General features: G+C 46.4%; 1 protein-coding gene and 1 non-coding gene across 7 annotated transcripts in view; both read left to right on the forward strand.

Annotated features, from left to right (window-relative positions):
• Positions 1–22,256, forward strand: part of gramd2b (GRAM domain-containing protein 2B) — a 134,429-nt gene that overhangs the window by 74,708 nt on the left and 37,465 nt on the right. For 5 of the 6 annotated variants that reach the window (XM_072516562.1, XM_072516564.1, XM_072516567.1 and 2 more), the window contains exon 2: positions 15,784–15,912. In XM_072516562.1, coding sequence (XP_072372663.1) covers positions 15,784–15,912 — 129 coding nt within the window. Of the gene's footprint in view, positions 1–11,504; positions 11,679–15,783; positions 15,913–22,256 lie in introns of those variants that run through there. The other variant, XM_072516566.1, reaches the window with a different exon arrangement.
• On the forward strand, positions 21,064–21,257 carry LOC140430154 (U2 spliceosomal RNA). The gene has a single exon (XR_011949337.1). It is a non-coding gene; the product is annotated as a U2 spliceosomal RNA (small nuclear RNA).

A 22,256-nucleotide genomic window follows, 5' to 3' on the forward strand; every position in this document is an offset into this window, starting at 1 on the left:
AGGATGATGCACTAGGGAGAGAGTGGAGAAGCGAAATTATTTTTATTTGTAGTAAAAGAGCTAATGCAGATACAGTAGGCTGAATGGCTCCCTCCTGTGCAGTAAATTTCATTCATGGAAAGATTAATGTTCGGTCCACGTTGTGAGGCAAACGTAAGAGATAAAGATGGATAATTGGCCTTTACGTTTTGAATAATCTTTGTTAATGTCATAAGTAGGCTGACATTTGCACTGCAAAGAATTTACTGTGAGAATTCCCTAGTCGCAACACTCCGGCGCCTGTTCGAATACTCCTGAGGGAGAAATCAGAATGTCCAATTCACCTAACAAGCATGTCTTTCGGAACTTGTGGGAGGAAACCAGAGCACCTGGAGGAAACCCACGCAGACATGGGGAGAACATGCAGACACCGCACAGACAATGACCCAAACCGGGAATCGAACCTGGGTCCCTGGCACTGTGAAACAAAGAGTGCTAACCACTGTGCTACCATGTACCTAATAATGGCTAGGCTTTATAATGTAAAAATATACTTTGCTTTTCCAAATCCAATGATGGATCCTACCCTTCGTATGGTTAATTCTGTGCAATATCATAGCTTAATAATAGCGAGCTTTACTCTGCTATTAAGAATATTATGACAATCTCTCCCCACCACCTGTGCCCATCATCTGTCAGCTCCTCTTCCTGGAGGACTAACCTGTTTCTTGTTGTTGTGCCCAAGTAGCTATTTTTAGTGTTTTGGTGTGGTTTTTGGCTTTAGAGGTGTAGCCATCTGGGATGGCCACTTCCAACTAGGTGCAAAGGAACTCGCAAAGACTGGCGGGTAAAATGGACAAGCCAAGAATCAGGCAGGCCCAGAACCTGAAATGCATATTTGTCAGCAAAAGTCCAGACTGTATCGAAACTCCGTCCCATGAGCATGTTAATCATTTTGATGGCCCATCTCCACCAAAACAAAGGACTGGCACTCGAGCAACCGGGACAGTCCCAGACATTTCGGCGCCACTCCCTGTTCAAAGAAAACTCAAAAATGGGGTCAGTGACCACTCGGGACTCACCCAGCCATCCAGATCCCCGCCCACTTATTGGTTAAGGAATCAAACGGAGTGATCCAGGATCATCCAAATCGAAGGACAGCCCAAAAGAGCGCGAAAACCCCTGAGTATAAGAAGAACAGTTTGCCACATGTTCGCTCTCTTTTGGCCTTGATATCACGGTCATCGCCAATCGTAACAACACCAGAAGCGAGTCCAAGTTCAACGCCCGCTACCAGACGGATGAGCCCAGCTGAACAGCAGTTACTCCTTCGAACCCGAGAGATCCAGAATTGAACAGCGGCCACTGTTTCTCTGACCTGGGCCGGGTGCCCGAAGTTAAGTACAGGTTGTCTTAGCTGATAGGTGTAGTTAACTAGTAGTGTTTATGTTGCATGACTAATTGTGTGTAAATGAAGTATCCTTGACCTTGTACTAACTAACTGGTGTTTGGCTCTTTGATCGCTAGCCGGTTGAAACTTGTGGTGGTATCGTTCGATACCTGCCGACTCTAAGCATTCGGACATAGATAGCATAGAAAGAAAGGCAAATTCACTGACTGCCCTAATTGGAACAGACCCACAGAAAAGACCAAGTAGAAAAAGAAACTAGCAACAGAAGATAACATAGCATCAGGCAAGGGCAGATTAACTATGTCAAGGAACATAAGAACTAAGAGCAGAAGTAGGCCATCTGGCCCCTCGAGCCTGCTCCGCCATTCAATGAGATCATGGCTGATCTTTTGTTGACTCAGCTCCACTTTCCGGCCCAAACACCATAACCCTTAATCCCTTTATTCTTCAAAAGACTATCTATCTTTATCTTAAAAACATTTAATGAAGGAGCCTCTACTGCTTCACTGGGCAAGGAATTCCATAGATTCCCAACCCTTTGGGTGAAGAAGTTCCTCCTAAACTCAGTCCTAAATCTACTTCCCCTTATTTTGAGGCTATGCCCCCTAGTTCTGCTTTCACCCGCCAGTGGAAACAACCTGCCCGCATCTATCCTATCTATTCCCTTCATAATTTTATATGTTTCTATAAGATCTCTTTCTCCCCCCCCCCCCCCCCCCCCCCCTTCATCCTTCTAAATTCCAATGAATATAGACACAGTCTACTCAACCTCTCCTCGTAATCCAACCCCTTCAGCTCTGGGATTAACCTAGTGAATCTCCTCTGCACACCCTCCAGTGCCAGTACGTCCTTTCTCAAGTAAGGAGACCAAAACTGAACACAATACTCCAGGTGTGGCCTCACTAACACCTTGTACAATTGCAGCATAACCTCCCTAGTCTTAAACTCCATCCCTCTAGCAATGAAGGACAAAATTCCATTCGCCTTCTTAATCACCTGTCAACCAACATTTTGCGACTCATGCACTAGCCCACCCAGGTCTCTCTGCACAGCAGCATGTTTTAATATTTTATCATTTAAATAATAATCCCTTTTGCTGTTATTTGTACCAAAATGGATAACCTCACATTTGTCAACATTGTATTCCATCTGCCAGACCCTAGCCCATTCACTTAGCCAATCCAAATCCCTCTGCAGACTTCCAGTATCCTCTGCACTTTTTGCTTTACCACTCATCTTAGTGTCGTCTGCAAACTTGGACACATTGCCCTTAGTCCCCAACTCTAAATCATCTATGTAAATTGTGAACAATTGTGGGCCCAACACTGATCCTTGAGGGACACCACTAGATTGCCAACCAGAGAAACACCCATTAATCCCCACTCTTTGCTTTCTATTAATTAACCAATCCTCTGTCCATGCTACTACATTACCCTTAATGCCATGCATCTTTATCTGATGCAGCAATCGTTTGTGTGGCACCTTGTCAAAGGCTTTCTGGAAATCCAGATATACCACATCCATTGGCTCCCCATTATCTGCCGCACTGGTAATGTCCTCAAAAGATTCCACTAGATTAGTTAGGCACGACCTGCCCATGCTGCATCTGCCCAATGGGACAACTTCCATCCATTTGCCTCGCTATTTCTTCCTTGATGATAGATTCCAGCATCTTCCCTACTACCGAAGTTAAGCTCACTCGCCTATAATTACCTGCTTTCTGCTTACCTCCTTTTTTAAAAGGTGGTGTCACGTTTGCTAATTTCTAACCTGCCGGGACCACCCCAGAGTCTAGTGAATTTTGGTAAATGATCACTAGTGCATTTGCAATTTCCCTAGCCATCTCTTTTAGCACTCTGGGATGCATTCCATCAGGGCCATCAGGACGAAACCTTGCGGTTTTGTGGGCTACCCCTTCCCGAGGCTAGGATGATTGTGCCATTTCTGTCTCCAGGTTTGGATTGTACCTGGCACTTTACTTTGCTGTTCCCCACTTGTTATCAAAAGAACTTTGGAAAAGATTGATGCAGTCAATAAAAATAACTGTGTGCATTCTGTTTTCTATTGCCATGTCTCAGTATGGCCATTTATACACATCACGCTGTGTTGTTTATAAATGTTTGACAATAATATGATCAAAGGTCAAAGTACGTATGAAGCAAAAAGTCCGAAAGTCAAATTCCCCTAACCCACAAATAGTAAATGTCACAAAAATAGATAGAGGAAAGTACTTAACCTGCCAATAATCAGATTGAGGCAGTGGTGTTATGTGAAATGTGAACTCTGCCAAGAACATGACCTGACCTAACGTGACAAGAATTTCATACACAAGTACTGACTAAGTTATGAAGAATAACCTGAATCTCCTTCACTGACACTCTTAGTTTCAAGTAGAAATTTTATCCCTTCAGTTAAGAGAGAAACCTGGATCAAAAATACTCTCCCAGGTTTCAGAAACTATTCATTGCATTTCTGATGGCGTTTTAGTCACTGCTTTCCAATACTGCTAGCTAAAAGTCTATTTGTCATAGAATTCCAGAAATCTCTCTGCAGTTTAGCCATGCCATACTGCAGGGAATCAGTTTTGAGGCTGGAGCCCTCAGAAAGCAACATGGGCTAATTTGACACGGTTATATTGGATATGCTTGTGTGACAGGAGGAAACCGAGAAATAACGATTTGCATTTATATAACACCTTGCCTGACAGCAGGATGTCCCATAATGCATTTACAGCAAATGACTTTGAAAGTACTTAAATGTTGGAACGCAGGAAATGTGGCAATCAGTTTGCACACAGCAAACCAGGTAATCTGATTTTGTAATGTTGATTTGAGGGGTGAATATTGACCAGGGGGGAGTCCCCTCCACACTTTGTGCCATGGGATCTTTTATGTCCACGCCTCTGACCGGGCAGATGGAACCTCAGTTTAATGGCTAATCTAAATGTTAGCAACTCCAGCAATACAACACGCACACCTCCAACAATAGAACACTCAATGCTGTGCTAGAGTATCAGTCAGCATCAATTTGACGACAGCCAGCTTGAATTTACTGCAGCTACTCTAATGCCTCCACTATTGCTAAATTTTCTAACCACTTGCCTGACACATTCCATATTAGTGCTTAGAAATTTCTTCTAATAATGATCTTTATTATTGTCACCAGTAGGCTTACATTAACATTGCAATGAAGACTGAAAATCTCCTAGTCGCCACACTCCGGCGCCTGTTTGGGTACACAGGACGGCATAGTGGCGCAATGGTTAGCACTGCTTCCTCATGACCTGGGTTCGATCCTGGCACCCGGTCACTGTCCATGTGCAGTTTACGCATTCTCCCTGTGTCGGTGTGGGTCTCACCCCCACAACCCAAAAAGATGTGCAGGGTAGGTGAATTGGCCATGCTAAATTGCCCCTTGATTGGAAGAAAGAGAATTGGGTACTCTAAATTTTTTATTTTTTTTAATGAAATTTCTTCTAATAAATATTGGCTGAAGCCATTGCCCCAGATTTTGCATTCAGTGGTGAAATGACAACATTTGTTGAAAATGTCCACAAATATCTAGCAGTCTCTGTGACATGGACTCCTCCTCCCTTCCATGACTGTAGCTTCAATCTGGTGCCAAGTCAGTGGCAGTGATTTCAGCAAGCAGATAAACAACCAATTACATTGAAGTAGTTGCACATCAAGCCAACAAGTGTTTAATATCATTCAGTTTTTATTTAAACTTGCAGATAGTGAAATAAATTATTGTTAATTTCACCGCTAAATTAAAGAAACTTGATGTTGATGTGGAATTTTATGATTATGGAGAAATGTGACAGTCCACAAATATAAAATAAGCTTCTCGTGGCAAATATGATGAAATGAGTACGCTATTGAATGAGTGTAAGGCCCAACTTTTTCTGAAGGTTTTTGCAGAGACAGTAAATGGTACAGGGTGGTCCCATTAATTACATTTTCACCATTCCACCCACTGGAGAAGCAAAGAATCACTGATGGGCACATCAGGATTTAAATCTTTTTTTTTTCCAAAAGGTGCTGAGAGTTTCAGTGGAGTAATGATGGTGAACACTAATGGTTTTGGTGCCATTACCATCACAAAATCCTGCCCATCGTATTTGGCCCCTGTCACAAATTTCTTTCCCTAGCCACCGAATCCATCCTGTTCCCTGATAACTTCCTTGGGCTGATCCATATCATTGACATATTTTGCCTTGAGATGAACTCTTAGCCACATACACATTTTCACCTCCATGTCACCTGAATCTGCAACTATCTTCACTCCTCTGCTGAAACCATTATCTCTATCTTTGTAGTATCTCTAGATATGCCTCTTCAAATATTCTGCTGGCTGCCCTCCAATCTTTCATCTTGGTAAACATGATGCCATCTAAAACTACCCATGTTCTAACTTACACCAAGTCCTTGTCATAATATACACCAGTATATCATGGTGCAGACACACACTGATGGACACATAGTGGGACCAATCAACACACACAACACCACAGCCAATCACCAGTTAGAGCACGCGCACTATAAAGACAGGGGGCATCAGAGTTCCCGCTCATTCGAGTTGCAGCTAGCTAGGAGGACAGAGCTCACTGCCTGTAACACAGACATTTACCATGTGCTGAGTGCATCGACTGGTTAGGACATGGCAAAGGTCTTTAGTTAAAGCTAGTATTGTATTAACCCACAGTCTAAGTATGTTTAAACAGTTAATGATTCAATAAAATAGTGTTGCACTATTTCAAGTGTTGGTGACCTGTATGTGTTCCACGGATCCAGAACACCGAACACATCATGATACCAGGAGTTGAGGGATATTAACACTACTTAGACTTACCTGCAAGTGATCTGCCTTCCGCCAGCATTCCGTCATCCTGCAACATGGACAACATCAGCCCGCCGCCGCCGCTCCGCATCGCTGGCAACCTAGGGGCCAACTGGAGGATATTCAAACAGCGCTTCCAGCTCTTCCTTGAAGCCACAGACCGGGAGGATGCCTCGGATACTAGGAAGATTGCTCTCCTCCTCTCCACGGCCGGAGACCATGCCATCCACATTTTCAATTCTCTCACCTTTGCGGATAATGAAGATAAAACAAAGTTCAAGACGGTCCTCCTCAAGTTTGACACTCACTGCAGCATAGAGGTGAATGAAAGTTTCAAGCGCTACGTGTTCCAACAGCATTTGCAGAGTAAGGATGAACCTTTCCAATCCTTTCTCACGCACCTCCGCATCCTTGCGCAGTCTTGCAGCTATGGGCCCACCTCCGACTCCATGATACGAGACCAGATCGTTTTCGGTGTTCAGTCGGACCCCCTATAACAGCAGCTCCTCAAAGTAAAGCAGCTCACCCTAGCGACCACCATTTGAGGTCTGTGTCTTACACGAAAACGCCACGAGTCGGTATTCCCATATCCAAGCGGCTGAAACGGCGCGGCAAGGTCCCCATGAGGCAGAACGGGTCCAAGTGATTGAGCAACTCCAGGGCCTCAGCCTGGATGAGGGCGGCCATTTCGCGCGCTTTTCACGGACTTCCGCGCTTGTGCGCACCAAACGAGGAGACGGCGACGTCGAAGAACTTAATGCGCACCACGCACGACCGCACCACGCATGTGCGTGGCGCAGCGAACGTGCTGACTCTACGACGTGCGGCAACTGTGGCTCCGCCCATTTAAAAAGGCAATGCCTTGCCAAATCTCAACAATGCCTACGATGTGGCAGACTTGGCCACTATGCTGCCTACTGCCAAGCAGCTCAGCCTGCCAATTCATATCGCTTCAGCCAGCCTCGCAGGAATGTCCGGGCAATTCAACCCACGGTCACCGAGTCCGATGCGGACCTCCGACACCGCAGTGATACCGAGGACCCGAAGGCGCCTTTTCGAGTCGGTGTTGTGACAAAAAACAGGCTGTCCCCGAAGCAACGACACTAGCCGCAGTCTGTATACAGCATCGATCCAGACGATGAGTGCTGTGCCACCCTGACGGTCAACCGGTCCCAAATACGATTCCGCTTGGACACTGGTGCCTCCGCCAATCTCATGGTGCGGTCTGACTTCCAAAGCCTTTGTGTCAAACCAGCCATCCTTCCATCAGCCTGCCAGCTATTGATTATACTGCCTTTCAGGACGCAACTCGACGCCATCATCGACCAGCACCACGACGTCTTCGAAGGCATAGGCACGCTCCCATATACCTACAAGATCTTATTGAATCAGAACGCCACGCCTGTGGTGCACGCACCTCGCAGGGTCTCCGCACCCCTTAAGGACCGCCTCAAGCAGCAGCTGCAGGACCTCCAGGACCACGGAGTGATCTCCAGAGTCATGGAACCAACCGACTGGGTCAGTTCCATGGTATGTGTAAAAAAAGCCTTCCGGCGAGTTGAGAATTTGCATTGATCCCAAGGATCTGAATCGCAATATCATGAGAGAGCATTATTCAATTCCCAAGCGCGAAGAGATCACGTGCGAGATGGCTCGCGCCAAGCTCTTCACCAAACTCGACGCCTCGAAAGGATTTTGGCAAATCCAGCTCGACAAATCCAGCAGGAAACTGTGTACATTCAATACCCCCTTTGGCAGATATTGTTCCAACAGGATGCCGTTTGGGATCATATCTGCTCTAGAAGTGTTCCATAGGATCATGGAACAAATGATGGAAGGCATTGAAGGTGTTCTATGTCGACGACGACAATCATTTGGTCCACCACCCCGCAGGGGCATGTTAGTCGCCTCCAGCGCTACCGGATGGCTCCATTCTGCGCCGCAATCAACGTGCCCTTCGTCTTGTTCCGTGCTCGCTACGTGATCCTCCACTGTCGCCTCGCCCTCCTGCTGACCCTGCAATGGACTATGAGAGATCCCGGTAACTCTGCATCCTCCTCACTCTGATGCAGTCCAGCCCGCTCCTCAGCCGGCGGCTCCCGACCCGCCCTTGAGGCGGTCAACCAGAATTCGTCGCCCACCTCGGAGACTTAATTTGTGAACTTTGTGGACTTATGGACTTTCTGATTTGTTCTGTTCTTCCGTTTAATCGTTTACGTGGTTTGTATATAGTGTTCATCTCGTTATTCTTGTGACACACTGTTTTTCTGCACCAGGCACCTTCCCATGTAAATAGCTTGATTCTCATGTCCATAGTCCTGTAAATATTTCGCACACACTCAGTCAGGGACATTCTCACCATACACTATTTATTGCCACACAGGTACATTTTTTATAAAATCGGGGATGTCATAATATACACCGTTATATCATGGTGCAGACACACACTGATGGACACACAGTGGGACCAATCAACACACACAACACCGCAGCCAATCACCAGTTAGAGCACATGCACTATAAAGACAGCGGGCATCAGAGTTCCCGCTCATTCGAGTTGCAGCTAGCTAGGACGACAGAGCTCACAGCCTGTAACACAGACATTTACCATGTGCTGAGTGCATCGACTGGTTAGGACAAGGCAAAGGTCTTCAGTTAAAGCTAGTATCGTGTTCACCCACAGTCAGAGTATGTTAAACAGTTAATGGTTCAATAAAATAGTGTTGCACTACTTCAAGTGTTGGTGACCTGTATGTGTTCCACGGATCCAGAACACCCAACACATCAGTCCTGTTTGTCCATCACCTCCCTTTGAGTGAGCTAGCACAGTGGGCTAAACAGCTGGCTTGTAATGCAAAACAAGGCCAGCAGCGTGGGTTCAATTCACGTACCGGCCTCACTGAACAGGCGCCAGAATGTGGCGACAAGGGGCTTTTCACAGTAATTTTATTGTGGGCAGCACGGTAGCACAAGTGGATAGCACTGTGGCTTCACAGCGCTAGGGTCCCAGGTTTGATTCCCCGCTGGGTCACTGTGCGGAGTCTGCACGTTCTCCCCGTGTCTGCGTGGGTTTCCTCCGGGTGCTCCAGTTTCCTCCCACAGTCCAAAGACGTGCAGGTTAGGTAGATTGGCCATGATAAATTGCCCTTAGTGACCAAAAAGGTTGGGGGGGGGGGGTGGAAGTGGGGGCTTGGGTGGTTTGGTGCAGACTCGATGAGCCAGGTGGCCTCCTTCTATGTTCTTTGTGACCTACATTTGCACTTTGCTAAGTAAAGCCTCAACTTTAAAATTCTCATCCTTATTTTGAAATTCTGCCGGGGCCTCGCCTTCCCCTATCTCTGCAATTTCCTCTAGCCCTACAACCCTCTGGAGATAACTGTGCTCCTCCAATTCTGGCCTCTTTCACACATCTTTTATGTTAATCATGCCATCATTAGTGGCTGAACCTTCAGCTGCTGATGCTCTTAGCTCTAAAACACACCCATTCTTTTTGTGTCTCTTTCCTCCTTTAAACACTCCTTAAAGCCTACCCCTGACTAGTTCATCTGCTCAAATAACTTGTGTGGCTTGGTCTCAAATTCTGTTTTGTAACACTCTTGAGACGTGTCTGGGGATATTTCATGTGTTATTTTATGGGAGGTTCAAAGAGTTCAGTCTAGGGGTAAAGTATCAGATATGAGGCTGAAGTTAAGAAAGCAATGGGGATTGAGTGTCAGTGGACGCATGCCTGATACAGTTTCTTTCAAGAGTTTTGACCTTAATTGCTGAGGGTTAACCTTGTTTCAACTAAATCCAGTATGATAGTGTTACAAATTGCAAAGGTCCCACTAGGTGTGGCCATTTAAATTTGGATTTAACCAATCTAACCCATGACTTCCACCACTAGATTATATTTGTATTTCCTTATTTAAATCTTCTGCCTAACAATTAAAAATCCTTTCTATCTTCAGTATATATTTTTGAAATAGTCTTAAGATTGCTTTTTTACAATGTACTAGTATTCTTGGTGTACAAACTCTTTTGCACGGAGAACTTTTTTGAGCTGATTAATGGGCATTATTGACTGTTCTCTTATAATGGAAGAGATGTTGAAAATGGGTCAACTTTTGTCAAGTTAGTTGGTGAAATAGCCAAAACTACTGCTTTGACAAAGGACTTTTAGCAATGGGTCTCTGTGGTGTCTGTAAGGACAAGTGCTGGCCAAGCCTTGTACAACAAAACGTTCAATATTTGATTATCATCAAAACCCAATCTATAATGAGAACATTCACTATAATGCAAAATGCCAAAAGAAAAATGTTTTGCCCATGGAAAGTTGTTGTTATTGAGTTTAATGTGCTGTCGCTCAGTAGTCAGGCAGTAAAATATCATTTTTAAATTGTAAGTTGTTTGCTATCATTCTCATTGTAATTTGGTAGCAAAATTGAGATGCTGTATCCTGATTTTTTTTTTTGGGTGTTCACGACTTAACTCGTAGTGTTTGCCTCATTGGGAAGAAAACATCATGTTAAACTGCTGCATTTTATATGCCTAGCATTGTTACTTTGCAGGTAGCAAAACGTTTTTTTTCCTCTGCTATTTTGTACCAAAGAAAAATAGATTTACATTTATATAGGACCTTTTCAAGAGTCTGAGAGTTGTCAAAGAAGTACTGCTGAAGTGTAGTTAGTTACTGCTATAGGTAACACGGCAGCAGCACCTCCACATCATTGTTAAATGTGTATAAGCAGGAGCATATTTGCCAGAGACGTTGACAATTTTCTTATAAAACTCATCCAGTTAAATAAAAACAGACAATTCTGGATAATGCCCAACAGATCTGGCAGCATCTGTGGAGGGAGAAACCGGGTTAACGTTTCGAGTTCATGTGACTCTTCAGTAAAATAGCCTGATTATTTGACTCTTGCTGCATGTCAGTCAGCCTTGTGAAGATTGCTGAATTAGACGGGAGCTGAGAGAGACATAAGCAAAACAATGTAGTGTATTCATCAGAATGTCTCCGTTCTCTTTCTCTCTTCCACCCCCCCCCCCCCCCCATTAAAAATCTAATGATTTAAATTCACGCAATGAAAGATTGAGTTTTGAATTCTAATTTTGATTAGTTGAATGGTGTGAATTTCGAGTCGCTTAGTCATTTAAAGGCCCTCTCGGCCTCGGAGTGGCCTGGAGGGGAATGTTCCAATGCCTGCTGGTTTCCCGGCAGCATTCGGGTGGCCGCCTGATAATCCCCAAAGCCCCGGGGCCGAAGCGTTTGACCTAATTGAGTTCCTGCAGAGTTCTGTGACCTCCGAAAGCAGGATGTGTGTCAGGTGGTGTCGGGTTACAGAAGCTTGATGTGATGCAACAGTGCCCAGCATGTAGCAGGAAGTAAAGGCGAATTTCAAACTTTTAGAAGTGCAGACTGCTTCTGAAGTCCCTGGATCGGAGAAACTTCAATGATCGCGGGGAGGTGGGAGTGTTTTCGTTGCTGTTTTTTTTTTCTAATATTTGCTCCGGGCGCGAGTGTCTGGTGTAAAATTGGTCCAAGTTTGCATTGCTGGTGTTTGTGCGGAGTAGGCCTACAGGCAGCGAGCTGCAACATCCCCAAATATATATCGGCGGTCCCTTCGTTATCAACAACCATTTATAGAGAAAAATGATGCCTGTTTTTTATTAATCTTTTGCAGTTTAAAAAAAATAATCATTTTGGTAAAGTTGAAGGAACCGTGCCCAAAGCTCGGTAACTTGGCTCAGTCCGTGAAGCCCTCGCCCACTGCTGTACAGGCGCCGAGGTTTCCTGTCATCTCGGCCCTTTTTCTCGACACGCACTGTAGGCATCAAAACACTTGGGTGTTGAACTGTCTCCAGGAGAGAACAGCTGTACTTTTTGCAGAGGTCGTGTCAGAGTTTCATGTTGGCTCAAGTTTTGACCTGTCTTCTCCTCCTTCACCCCCCGAGTATTCATACTGGTTCCTGGAAAGCAGAATTGCCTCTGGTCAATGCAATTTGCAGGGAATGGAAATTCATATATGGGGCAATTGATGCATTGATTATCAGGCACATTTAATTTTAAATGCCCTTTTTTATGTTCATTTGCCAGCTGGCTACTATGCTAGTCAAGGTGTGTGCATGTGAAATGGAAGGAGAGAGAATGAGCAGCAACAGGAAAGCTGCCTGACTGGAATAACTATGGGTGTTTTTCAACTGCTTTACTGACTTGAGGAATTGTTGAGATGAAACAGATTGAAGCCAACACTCCAATTCTAACAAGCTGAGATGTCATTTTCCAAATTAGATCCACATGAATGTTTTTTAAGATGGTGGCAAATACAATTAGTTTTTTTTTCCTGCCGTGATTGCCATTTACAGAATAGTACAGAAATCATTTACAGAAATCAAACTGACCTAAATTCTATTGTTGTGATGCAAAAGGGTTCACTTATCATTAAATCATTTTCACAGCATACCAATTACACTTTTTTATAAAACCAATGCAGTTTACTTTGGATTTATTACAGTAGAGGACCATGGAATAAAGAGTATTGGATTGTCTAAAACCTTTTGTGCTGGCACTTTTGTGCTTAATGACAGAAATTAATAAATTTATGTTATAGTTGTGGCACGGAATGCAGTTTGGGGAGTTTGAGGATTTTCTTTTTGTCTGTACGAACCTCATATAGGGTAGTAAATGTAGTTAGAACCATAGAACTCCTACAGTGCAGAATGAGACCGTTCGACCCATTGGGTCTACACCAACCCTGTGAAAGCGCATCTGACCTAAGCCCACTCCCCTGGACCCTAGCACTGTGAGGCAGCAGTGCTAGCCACCGTACTGCCCTCTGTATTGCAGATAATTTCATTTTCAGACTACAACTGTAAATGGTTGCCATATGCAGCTGCTCATTCCTGCTAAATGCAATTATTAGTCCTTTCTCTCTTTGCCAATGCAGTTCTGTTACAAAATATAGGCTGGTACTCATGAGCATAATTAAAATCAATAGTCAATTTCATTTTGTAACTGGTATATTTAATAGCAGGAGTAAATGGATAGTTTTTCTCTTGGCAAGTATTGAACAAAACCTTACATTAGTAGAATTACTTCAATACATTTTAAGCTATTGTCTACAGCCTTTTCTATTCGGAAGTTATTGTGGTTTTTTTGGCATTTATTGCCAATTCCTAATTGCCCTCTAACTGAGTGGTTTGCTAGGCCATTTGAAAGGGTATAACATTGCTGTGGGTCTGGAGTCACATGTAAACCAGACCAGGTAAGGATGGTAGATTTCGTTCCCTAAAGGAATGCCAATGGTTTCACGGTCATCATCAAATTTTAATTCCCAAAATGTCACAATCTGCTATGGTGAGATTTGAACCACATGTTCCCAGAGCATTACACTGGGTCTCTGGGTTACTAGTCCAGTGACAATGCCACTATGTCACCGCTTCCCCTAAATTGATTGATCGTATCTGGCTAGACATCCATTTTTTAAAATTTGGAATATTCTAGTTGACTTTTTCCACTAACTACAGAAAATTATTTCCATGCAAAATCTATTACTTCAGTTACATCCTTTGTTTACCCTTTTCCAAAATATCCCCCCCCCCCCCCCTTCTTTGGCCACTGACTTGCAATGATGTGATTTGAGAGCAGCAGTTGCCTTCAAATGCCTCGCTAAGTCTCCAGTTTTCAAGGTGTGAATCATATTTTCCAGCATTCCTGTTATTCTAATTCAAAGGACATGACTGTCAAACCTGACATCCACAGAAGTTCATTTTAGGATCACTGGTTAACAGTCAGAAAATCAGCCCATTTTTAACCCAATGCACCAGGGCACTGGAGCCAGGTTGTAACACAACCTGCAACTGTGGCCTCAGCAAAAGCTATGAATCAACCACATGATCTCTTTGATGGCTTAGTTGTGTAGTTTACCCACTAGCCATCAATGTTTTACCTTTAAGATCAGTGAAGTCTTTGCAAACTTTTTATTCTGTGCTTTCATATTTGTTTAACTGCTACATTCTTGACTTCCAATCTGATGAGCATCAAGTCCGATTGCTGGTGAGATGCTACTTTAGATATCCTGAAGCTCCTTCAGGATTCCCAACCTTTGCTCTGTTTATAAATGCATGTGATTACTCAAAACGAGGGTGAACTGGTCTCTGCTGAGTAAGCTAACTTCACAAACATGTTGGGGTGTCACAGATGGAATCCCCTCAACACATCTGGGAAATGTAAAGAAAAGTGGGAAGGGATTCCATTCCTGGTAATTTTCCAGCGGTGTTTGCTCAATATAGACCTGTCTGAATTCTAGATGAGGACATTTGGAGTGTGGCTGGTAGTGCAAGACCCACATACCAAAGCTTGTACCATTCGTTTGAGTCTCAATAATAAAAATAACTGTTAGCCTGTCTCCGATTTATTAGAATTATGTCAGCATTTGGCTCACAGATGCCGACATCTCAGATTGAAAATCATGCTATGGTAAATGGGAGGAGGAGCTGGGAGAGGAGATTGAGGAGGGGTTATGGGCTGATGCCCTAGGTAGGGTTAATTCCTCCTCCTCGTGTGCCAGGCTCCGCCTGATACAATTTAAGGTGGTTCACAGAGCGCACTTGACAGGGGCGAGGTTGAGTAAGTTTTTTGGGATAGAGGACAGATGTGGAAGGTGCTCAGGGAGTCTGGCGAACCATGTCCATATGTTTTGGTCATGCCCGGCACTGGAGGGGTTCTGGAGAGGAGTGGCGGGAACAATATCTCAGGTGGTGAAAGTCCGGGTCAAGCCAAGCTGGGGGCTAGCAATATTTGGAGTAGTGGACGAGCCAGGAGTGCAGGAGGCGAAAGAGGCCCGCATTCTGGCCTTTGCGTCCCTAGTAGCCCGGCAAAGGATCTTGCTAATGTGGAAGGCGGCGAAGCCCCCCAGCCTGGAGGCCTGGATAAATGATATGGCTGGGTTCATAAAGTTGGAGAGGATTAAGTTCGCCTTGAGAGGGTCTGTGCAGGGGTTCTACAGGCGGTGGCAACCGTTCCTAGACTATCTCGCGGAGCGTTTGAAGAAGGTCGGTCAGCAGCAACCCAGGGGGTGGGGGGGTGGGTTGGGGGGAAGGGGGGGTTGCCTAGGGGGTGTTTGAGCAAGAGAACACATGAAAGATTTGGGAAACTGGCATGTACGGGAGGGAGCCAGTGTACAAAGCTCTAACATATCGTTTTACCATGTATATATCTTGCTATGTGCGTTTTCTTTCTATTTTGTTACAAGGGGGGGGGTTTACTGTTTGTAAGGGTGAAAAATTGTGTTTAAAAAAACTTTAATAAATATATTTAAAAAAAAAAAGAAAATCATGCTATTATAAAACAATTTTATTGTGGCTCATCTTGTTATGCATAAAGCACGGCACTGTTTAGGAAACCAATGGATGGCATTGTAACAGGATAGTTGTGAACCATGAACTTTTAGTTTGGCGAACCTGATGATGAAATTGCCATGGTAATGTGCACAAAACTGTATTTTCTTTTCTTAATAAAATTTTTATTTTCAACTGACTGATCTGTAATCTGACTATAAATGTGTCTGCAGTTCAGAGCTGGAAAATGCAGGGGTGGAAGAAAAAACAAAGAAAACTGGGAAGCTGCTTAATCCGCAGCTCCAATCTCTGAATCTGGACGCAGAAATTTTTGAAACCAAGAAGAGAAATTATCTAACCAGGTAAGAGATCTATTTTTTGTTACAATAGTCACGGAAACAACCAAACTTGCAGAATATAAACTTTATTCTATTCAATGTTTTAAATTTCTGTAATGGTGCCAACTTAATGTTAGACCAATTCTTTTGGTATCCTATCAAAACTTTAATCTCTTCCCTTACCCTACCAACCAAAAGCAATACAAGAATGTTCATTTTATTAGGGAAGATTTTAACATCAGCATACTGCCAATTGAAAATTGGAACTGAATGTGTACTTGCACAAGTCTTACTCCAGTTATCAATATAAGACCAGAATGGTTGCTAAAACATCTGGGGCTGGATTCTCCGCTCCCCTACGCCGAAATGGAGTTCGGCGACGAGTCGGAGAATCCGTTTCGCATGAAATCGGGAGCGGCGCCGGTTCTTCAATTCTCTTCCCCCCCCCCCCCGAAAATCGTACGCTGCGCTGAGTATGCACCGTCTCACGCCATTGCCAGAGGCCCGCTCCGCGATGCTCCATTGCCGACCGGCCGAATTCCCGACTGCGTGGCTTACGTGTGCTCACACCGTCCAGGATACGCACACGGCAGCTGCGGGCTCAGCCCAGGGCTGCCACAGTCGGGGGAGGGCTGATCGGCGGGCAGGGGGGTTTTCATTCGGGGCTGGGGGCAATGTGGGCGGGCAGTCCGGGGCATGTGAATGGCCAGTGTGGGGCATTATTTTGCCAGTCAAGGTCTGCAGGCTGAGTCCGTCATGGAGCACGGCGAGGCCGCTGGCGTGCGCATGCGCGTCTTCTGACCCAGAAGTGCAAGGGGCCGTATCGGTAGCTAGAGCTGCGAGCTCTATGACGGCTGCCTGCTAGCCCACAGCAAAAAGATCTGTGGTCTTTTGACGCCAGTTTTCCTGGTGTAAAAGACCACAGTTTTCCCATGGCATGGCATCTCAAAACAGGAGAATCCGTTGTGGTGGTGACAATGGAGTGAAAGGTCGCACATTCAGCAGTTCTCGCCCTTAGTGGTTTTTTTAATGGTTTTTAAGCCGGACTTTTCAGGAAATTTCTCAACATAGGTTGATCGAAGGGAGAGGAAAAGGAGGTGACTCTCAATTTATAGAATCGTGTCCAAATAAGAGTCAAAAAACAAAAAAAAAAAAGGTGAGTGAAAGCCAGGCTCAGAGGCCACCGAGCATAATGGTAACGATACAAAGCGTGTCCACGCCAGCTCACTGGTCGATGGAGCAATGGGTCGAGTACCTGGATGAGAAATTTGCCCGGCATCGTAAGGAGTGTGCAGAAGACATGACCCAGGCGATACCCTCGATTTAAGGTGTGACCGGGTGGAGGAGAAAATGATGACCCAGGGACAGGAGATTCAAAAGTTGCAGGAGCAGGCGACTGAACGAGAGGAGGAGTCCACTGCAATGGCTTTGGAAATTAGCACACTACAGGACAGCCAGAAACGACTGCTGGATAAAGTAGAAGACTTGGAGAACTGGTCTCGCAGGCAAAATATCCGAATCGTCGGGCTACCAGAGGGGAAGGAGGGATCAGATGCGGGTACGTATGTGGGGAAGATGTTGCAGGAGGTGGTCGGGGCCGATGTGGTTGACAAGCCGCTTGAGGTGGACCGGGCACATGGGGTGCTCGTACGTAAGCCCCAGGGTCGTGACCCCCCCCCCCCCCGTGTGCCATGGTGGTGAGGCTACATCGATTCCTCGACAAGGAGCGTATCATGAAGTGGGCCAGGCAGACAAAACGGTACATGTGGGAAGAATCCGAGATCCGGGTGTACCAAGACTGGGGACCATAACTCTCAAAAGAGGAGAGCAAGTTTCAAAAAAGTTAAGGCGGCCCTGTTTGCAAAAGACATTGGGCGGAATGACATTGGGCGGAATTCTCCGCTACCCGGGGGGGGGGGAGGGGGGAGGGAGAAGAAAGAGGGGGGAGAATGGCGTGAACCACTCCAGCGCCGGGCCGTCCCAAAAGGTTAACTCCACACCTTCAGGGGCGAGGCCGGCCCCGGAGTGGCTTGCGCCGCGGCGGGAAGGGGCTTGGCGCCACGCCAACTGGCGCCGAAGGGCCTCCATGAGTTGGCACATGCGCAGGAGCGCCAGCGTGTGCTGGCGTCATCCCAGCGCATGCGCAGGGGGGTTCATCTCCGCGTCGGCCATCGCAGAGGACCACAGCGGCCTACGCGGAACAATAGAGTGCCCCCAAGGCACAGACCCGCCCGCGGATCAATGGGTCCCGATCGCGGACAGGCCACCGTGGAGGCACCCCCCGGGGCCAGATTTCCCCCCCCCCCCCCCCCCCCCCCCGCGCAGCCATGTCCCGCTGGCAAATACATGGTGTAACATATGCTGGCAGTACTGGCCGAAAACGGGCGGCCACTCGGCCCATCGCGGGTCGGAGAATCGCTGGGGGCAGCTGCCAGCGGCCGCCGACCGGCGCGGTACGATTCCCTTCCCTGCCAAATCCCCGTCGGCGGAGAATTCGGCAGCCGGGGTCGGAGAATCCCGCCCATTACATTTGGACTGCTATATCCGGCTAGTCTTTGGGTGGCATATGAGAACCAAGAGCTGTACTTCAACTCTCCGGAAGAAGTGGCTACTTTTATGAAGGACAATAATCTGGTTAAAGGACTTTTAAATTCAAACTGTGGTGGATTGAGTTTGGGGGAAGGGATAAAGTGGGGGGCAGAGAAAAATAGTTCTGTCTTTTGTTTTGTCTTGTTTAAAATTTCAGTCTTTCCAATTCTGAGTTAAGTCGCGATGTTCGGGAAGAAAAGGTTCTTGTGTATTTTGATGTATTGCTTTATGTACTGGGTTACAAAGGAAAAAACTTAGTTGCAACTCGGAGGGTTTTCTTTTCTGTAAGAAAGATGGTTGATTCTTGCATGCATAATTTTGCTTAAGCTGCTTGATGCTTCTTCTGTTTGATTCTGTTTGAAGGTGATGAGACTGATAAGAATCGGTTAAAGGGGAGGGGTGGGACCCTGTTGCCTGTGCGTTGGGGGAGGTGTGTTTGCTTTTGGGGAATGTTGTTGTTGTGTTGAGTGCTCATGCTATGTTTAGGGGGGATGGAATCTGGCAGATGGCAGGTTTTGTGACGCCAGAGGTTGAGAGCTGATGGGCTAGCTGGATAGCTAGTTCACGGGAGCAAAGTGGGGGGAGAGCTGAGGAAAGACAAATTGGGGAGGGGTGGGGGTGGGAGGGTTTGGTATTGCTGACGGGTAAGGGACAGCGAGGATACTGGAGATTAGATGGTGGTCGCCGCAGAGGTGCGGAACACGGGCTAGGAGATGGCCTAGGAAAGATCATGGCTGATCGACAGATGAGGGGGGCAAGGGCCCCCCCAACCAGACTGGTTACGCGGAATGTTCGTGGACTGAACAGGCCGGTTAAGAGAGCCTGTGTGTTCGCACACCTGAGACAGTTAAAAGCGGACGTGGCCATGTTACAGGAGACCGACCTGAAGCTGGGAGACCAAATTAGATAAAAGAAGGGATGGGTCGGGCAAGTGTTTCATTAAGGACTGGACTTTAAAACAAGGGGAGTGGCTCTCCTGATTAACAAAAGGGTGACATTCGAGGTGGGGAAGATAGAGGCAGACCCGGGAGGCAGATTTGTTATGGTTATTGGGAAGCTAGAGGGAATGGCAGTGGTGCTGGTGAATATATATGCCCCAAACATTTGTCAGGAATGTGCTGGGAAAGATCCCAGACCTTGACTCGCACCGGCTGATCATGGGTGGTGACTTTAATACGGTCCTGGACCCGAGATTGGGCCAGTCGAGTGCTAGATCAGTGAAACTGTCAGCAATGGCAAAGTAACTGCAGGGGGTTCATGGAGCGCATGGGAGGGGTAGATCCGTGGAGATTTGAGAGATCTAAGGAGCAGGGAAATTCTACTCCCATGTACATAAGGCGTACTCCAGGATTGAGTACTCAGCAATTGTGGTTTCAGATCACGCACCACACTGGATAGAGCTACAGGCAGGCACGGGAATGCCCCAGTGCCCACAGTGAAGATTAGATACAGGGCTGTTAGCAGATGAGGAGATCTGTGAGAGAGGCCATTCGGGGGTACGTAAAGACCAACGACACTGGAGCGATTGCGGCTGGGAGGCACTGAAAGTGGTTATTAGAGGAGAATGTATTTCGATTCAAGCCCACAGGGATAAACCTGAGTGGTCGGAGCTGGACAGGTTAGAATCATAGAATTGACAGTGCTGAAGGAGGCCGTTCGCCCTATCGAGTCTGCACCGGCCCTTGGAAAGAGCACCCTACCCAAGCCCACACCTCCACCCTGTCCCTGCAACCCAGTAACCCCACTTAACCTTTTTTTTTTGGACACAAAGGGCATTTAGCAGAGCCAATCCACCTAACCCGCACATCTTGTGACTGTGGGAGGAAACCGGAGCACCCGGAGGAAACCCACGCACACAAGGGGAGAACGTGCAGGCAGTGACCCAAGCCGGGAATCGAACCTGAGACCCTGGAGCTGAGAAGTAACTGTGCTAACCACTATGCTACCGTGCTGCCCTAATTGGTTGGTAGTAGAAATCTTACAGGTGGACAGGAGATATTCGGAGTCTCTAAATGAGGAGCTCCTGAAGGAGCGTCAGACTTCAAATGGAGTTTGGACTACTTTCCACGGGTAAGGCGGAGGGTCAGCTGAGGAGGGTAAAATGGGCAATATATGAGTGAAGTGGGTAATAACCTGTCCACACCAAAGAGTTGCGTCAAGTCCATTTATTGGGAAAAGCTTTTGGGAGAAGAGCCGGCAGTCCGCAGTGCTCGCAGCCGCCTTCTCAATTTCACAGGGGCAGTTAGCCTTTTTTATACATGTTCCTCAGTAGCTTGAAGGGGTTACATATATGACCAATTAGGTCCCCCTAGCAACAATTAGCTTCCAATCCCATTCCTCTGAAAACATTCGATAACTGATGTCCACAACTCCTTGTTTTCAGTTACAAGAATAGCAGGTGTCCCAACAGTAAACGGTTAGTTTGTTGCACTTTTGTATCAGAACTTTGCAGAATCTTCCAATTACATTATTGCAAGCTGCACCAGATCTTTGCAGAATCCCAATTACATTATTGCAAGCATAATTAAAACAGAGAGACCCTTAATTTTAACTTTTCCATGTACATGTACAATTTTTACCTTAACAATCGCTTCTCGGCCTTTTGGCTAAGATCAAGTGTATGTAGATTGAGCCTTTGGTTCAGATCTGGTATGTCTCGCTTGTGGGGACCATTAATTGGATTCAATTTGAATTAGTTTTTTGAAGCAGGCGAGGGGCTGGATTTGGGGTTCGCCCCTGACCCACACTCTGAGCCCTGGCTTGGTAACTCAGAAAAGGTTTTTTTTTTTTAAAAAATGTTTAAATAATTTTTTTTACCTTAACAATGAGCATGGGGAGAAAGCTAGCAGGATGCTGGCGCATCAGCTGAGGATCCGGAGGCGACGAGAGAAATAGGGAAAATAAAGGATATGAATATGAGGGGGAAGATGGTGACAGACCCGGGGGCAGTGACTGAAGTGTTGCGGGAATTTTATAGCCAGCTATACAAGTCTGAACCCCCGGTTGGGGAGGAGGGCATGAATCAATTCCTGGGGAGGCTAGAGTTCCCAAAGGTAAATGAGGAGCTGGTGGAGGCGCTTGGGGGCCCGATTGGGCTTGGGGAGGTGATAGATGGACTGGGACGATGCAATCGGGTAAAGCCCCAGGACCTTACAGATTCCCAGTGGAATTTTATAAGAAGTTCTGTGAGTTACTGGGGCCGCTCCTGGTTAAAGCTTTTAACGAGTCCAAGGAGCTGGGAGTACTCTTCCCAAACGTTATCACAGGCATCAATTTCTCTCAACCTGAAGCGAGACAAGGATCCGGAGAGCTGTGGATCGTAGAGGTCAATTTCCCTCTTGAATGTAGGTGCCAACTTATTGGCATAGATCCTGGCCACTCGAATAGAGGATTGTGTCCCGGAGATAATTGGGGAGGATCAGACGGGATTTGTAAAGGGCAGGCACCTGACATCCAACATTAGACGGCTTCTTACTGTAATTATGATGCCAGCGGAGGGGCGTGAGGCTGAGGTGGTAGTCGCCATGGACGTGGAGAAGGCTTTCGACCGGGTGGAGTGGAAGTATCTATGGGATATTTTCGGCAGGTTTGAGTTTGGGCAGGGATTTGTGGAGTGGGTCCGATTATTGTACCAGGCCCCGGTGGCAAATGTAAGAACAAACCGAGTATACTTTAGCCTATGTCGGGGGACAAGGCAGGGATGCCTGCTCTCCCCATTACTGTTTGCCCTGGCCATAGAACCCTTGGCAATGGCCCTGAGAGTAGCGAATGCCTGGCGG

The sequence above is a fragment of the Scyliorhinus torazame genome, chromosome 9 (assembly GCF_047496885.1).
Source record: "Scyliorhinus torazame isolate Kashiwa2021f chromosome 9, sScyTor2.1, whole genome shotgun sequence".
Taxonomy (NCBI): Eukaryota; Metazoa; Chordata; class Chondrichthyes; order Carcharhiniformes; family Scyliorhinidae; genus Scyliorhinus; species Scyliorhinus torazame.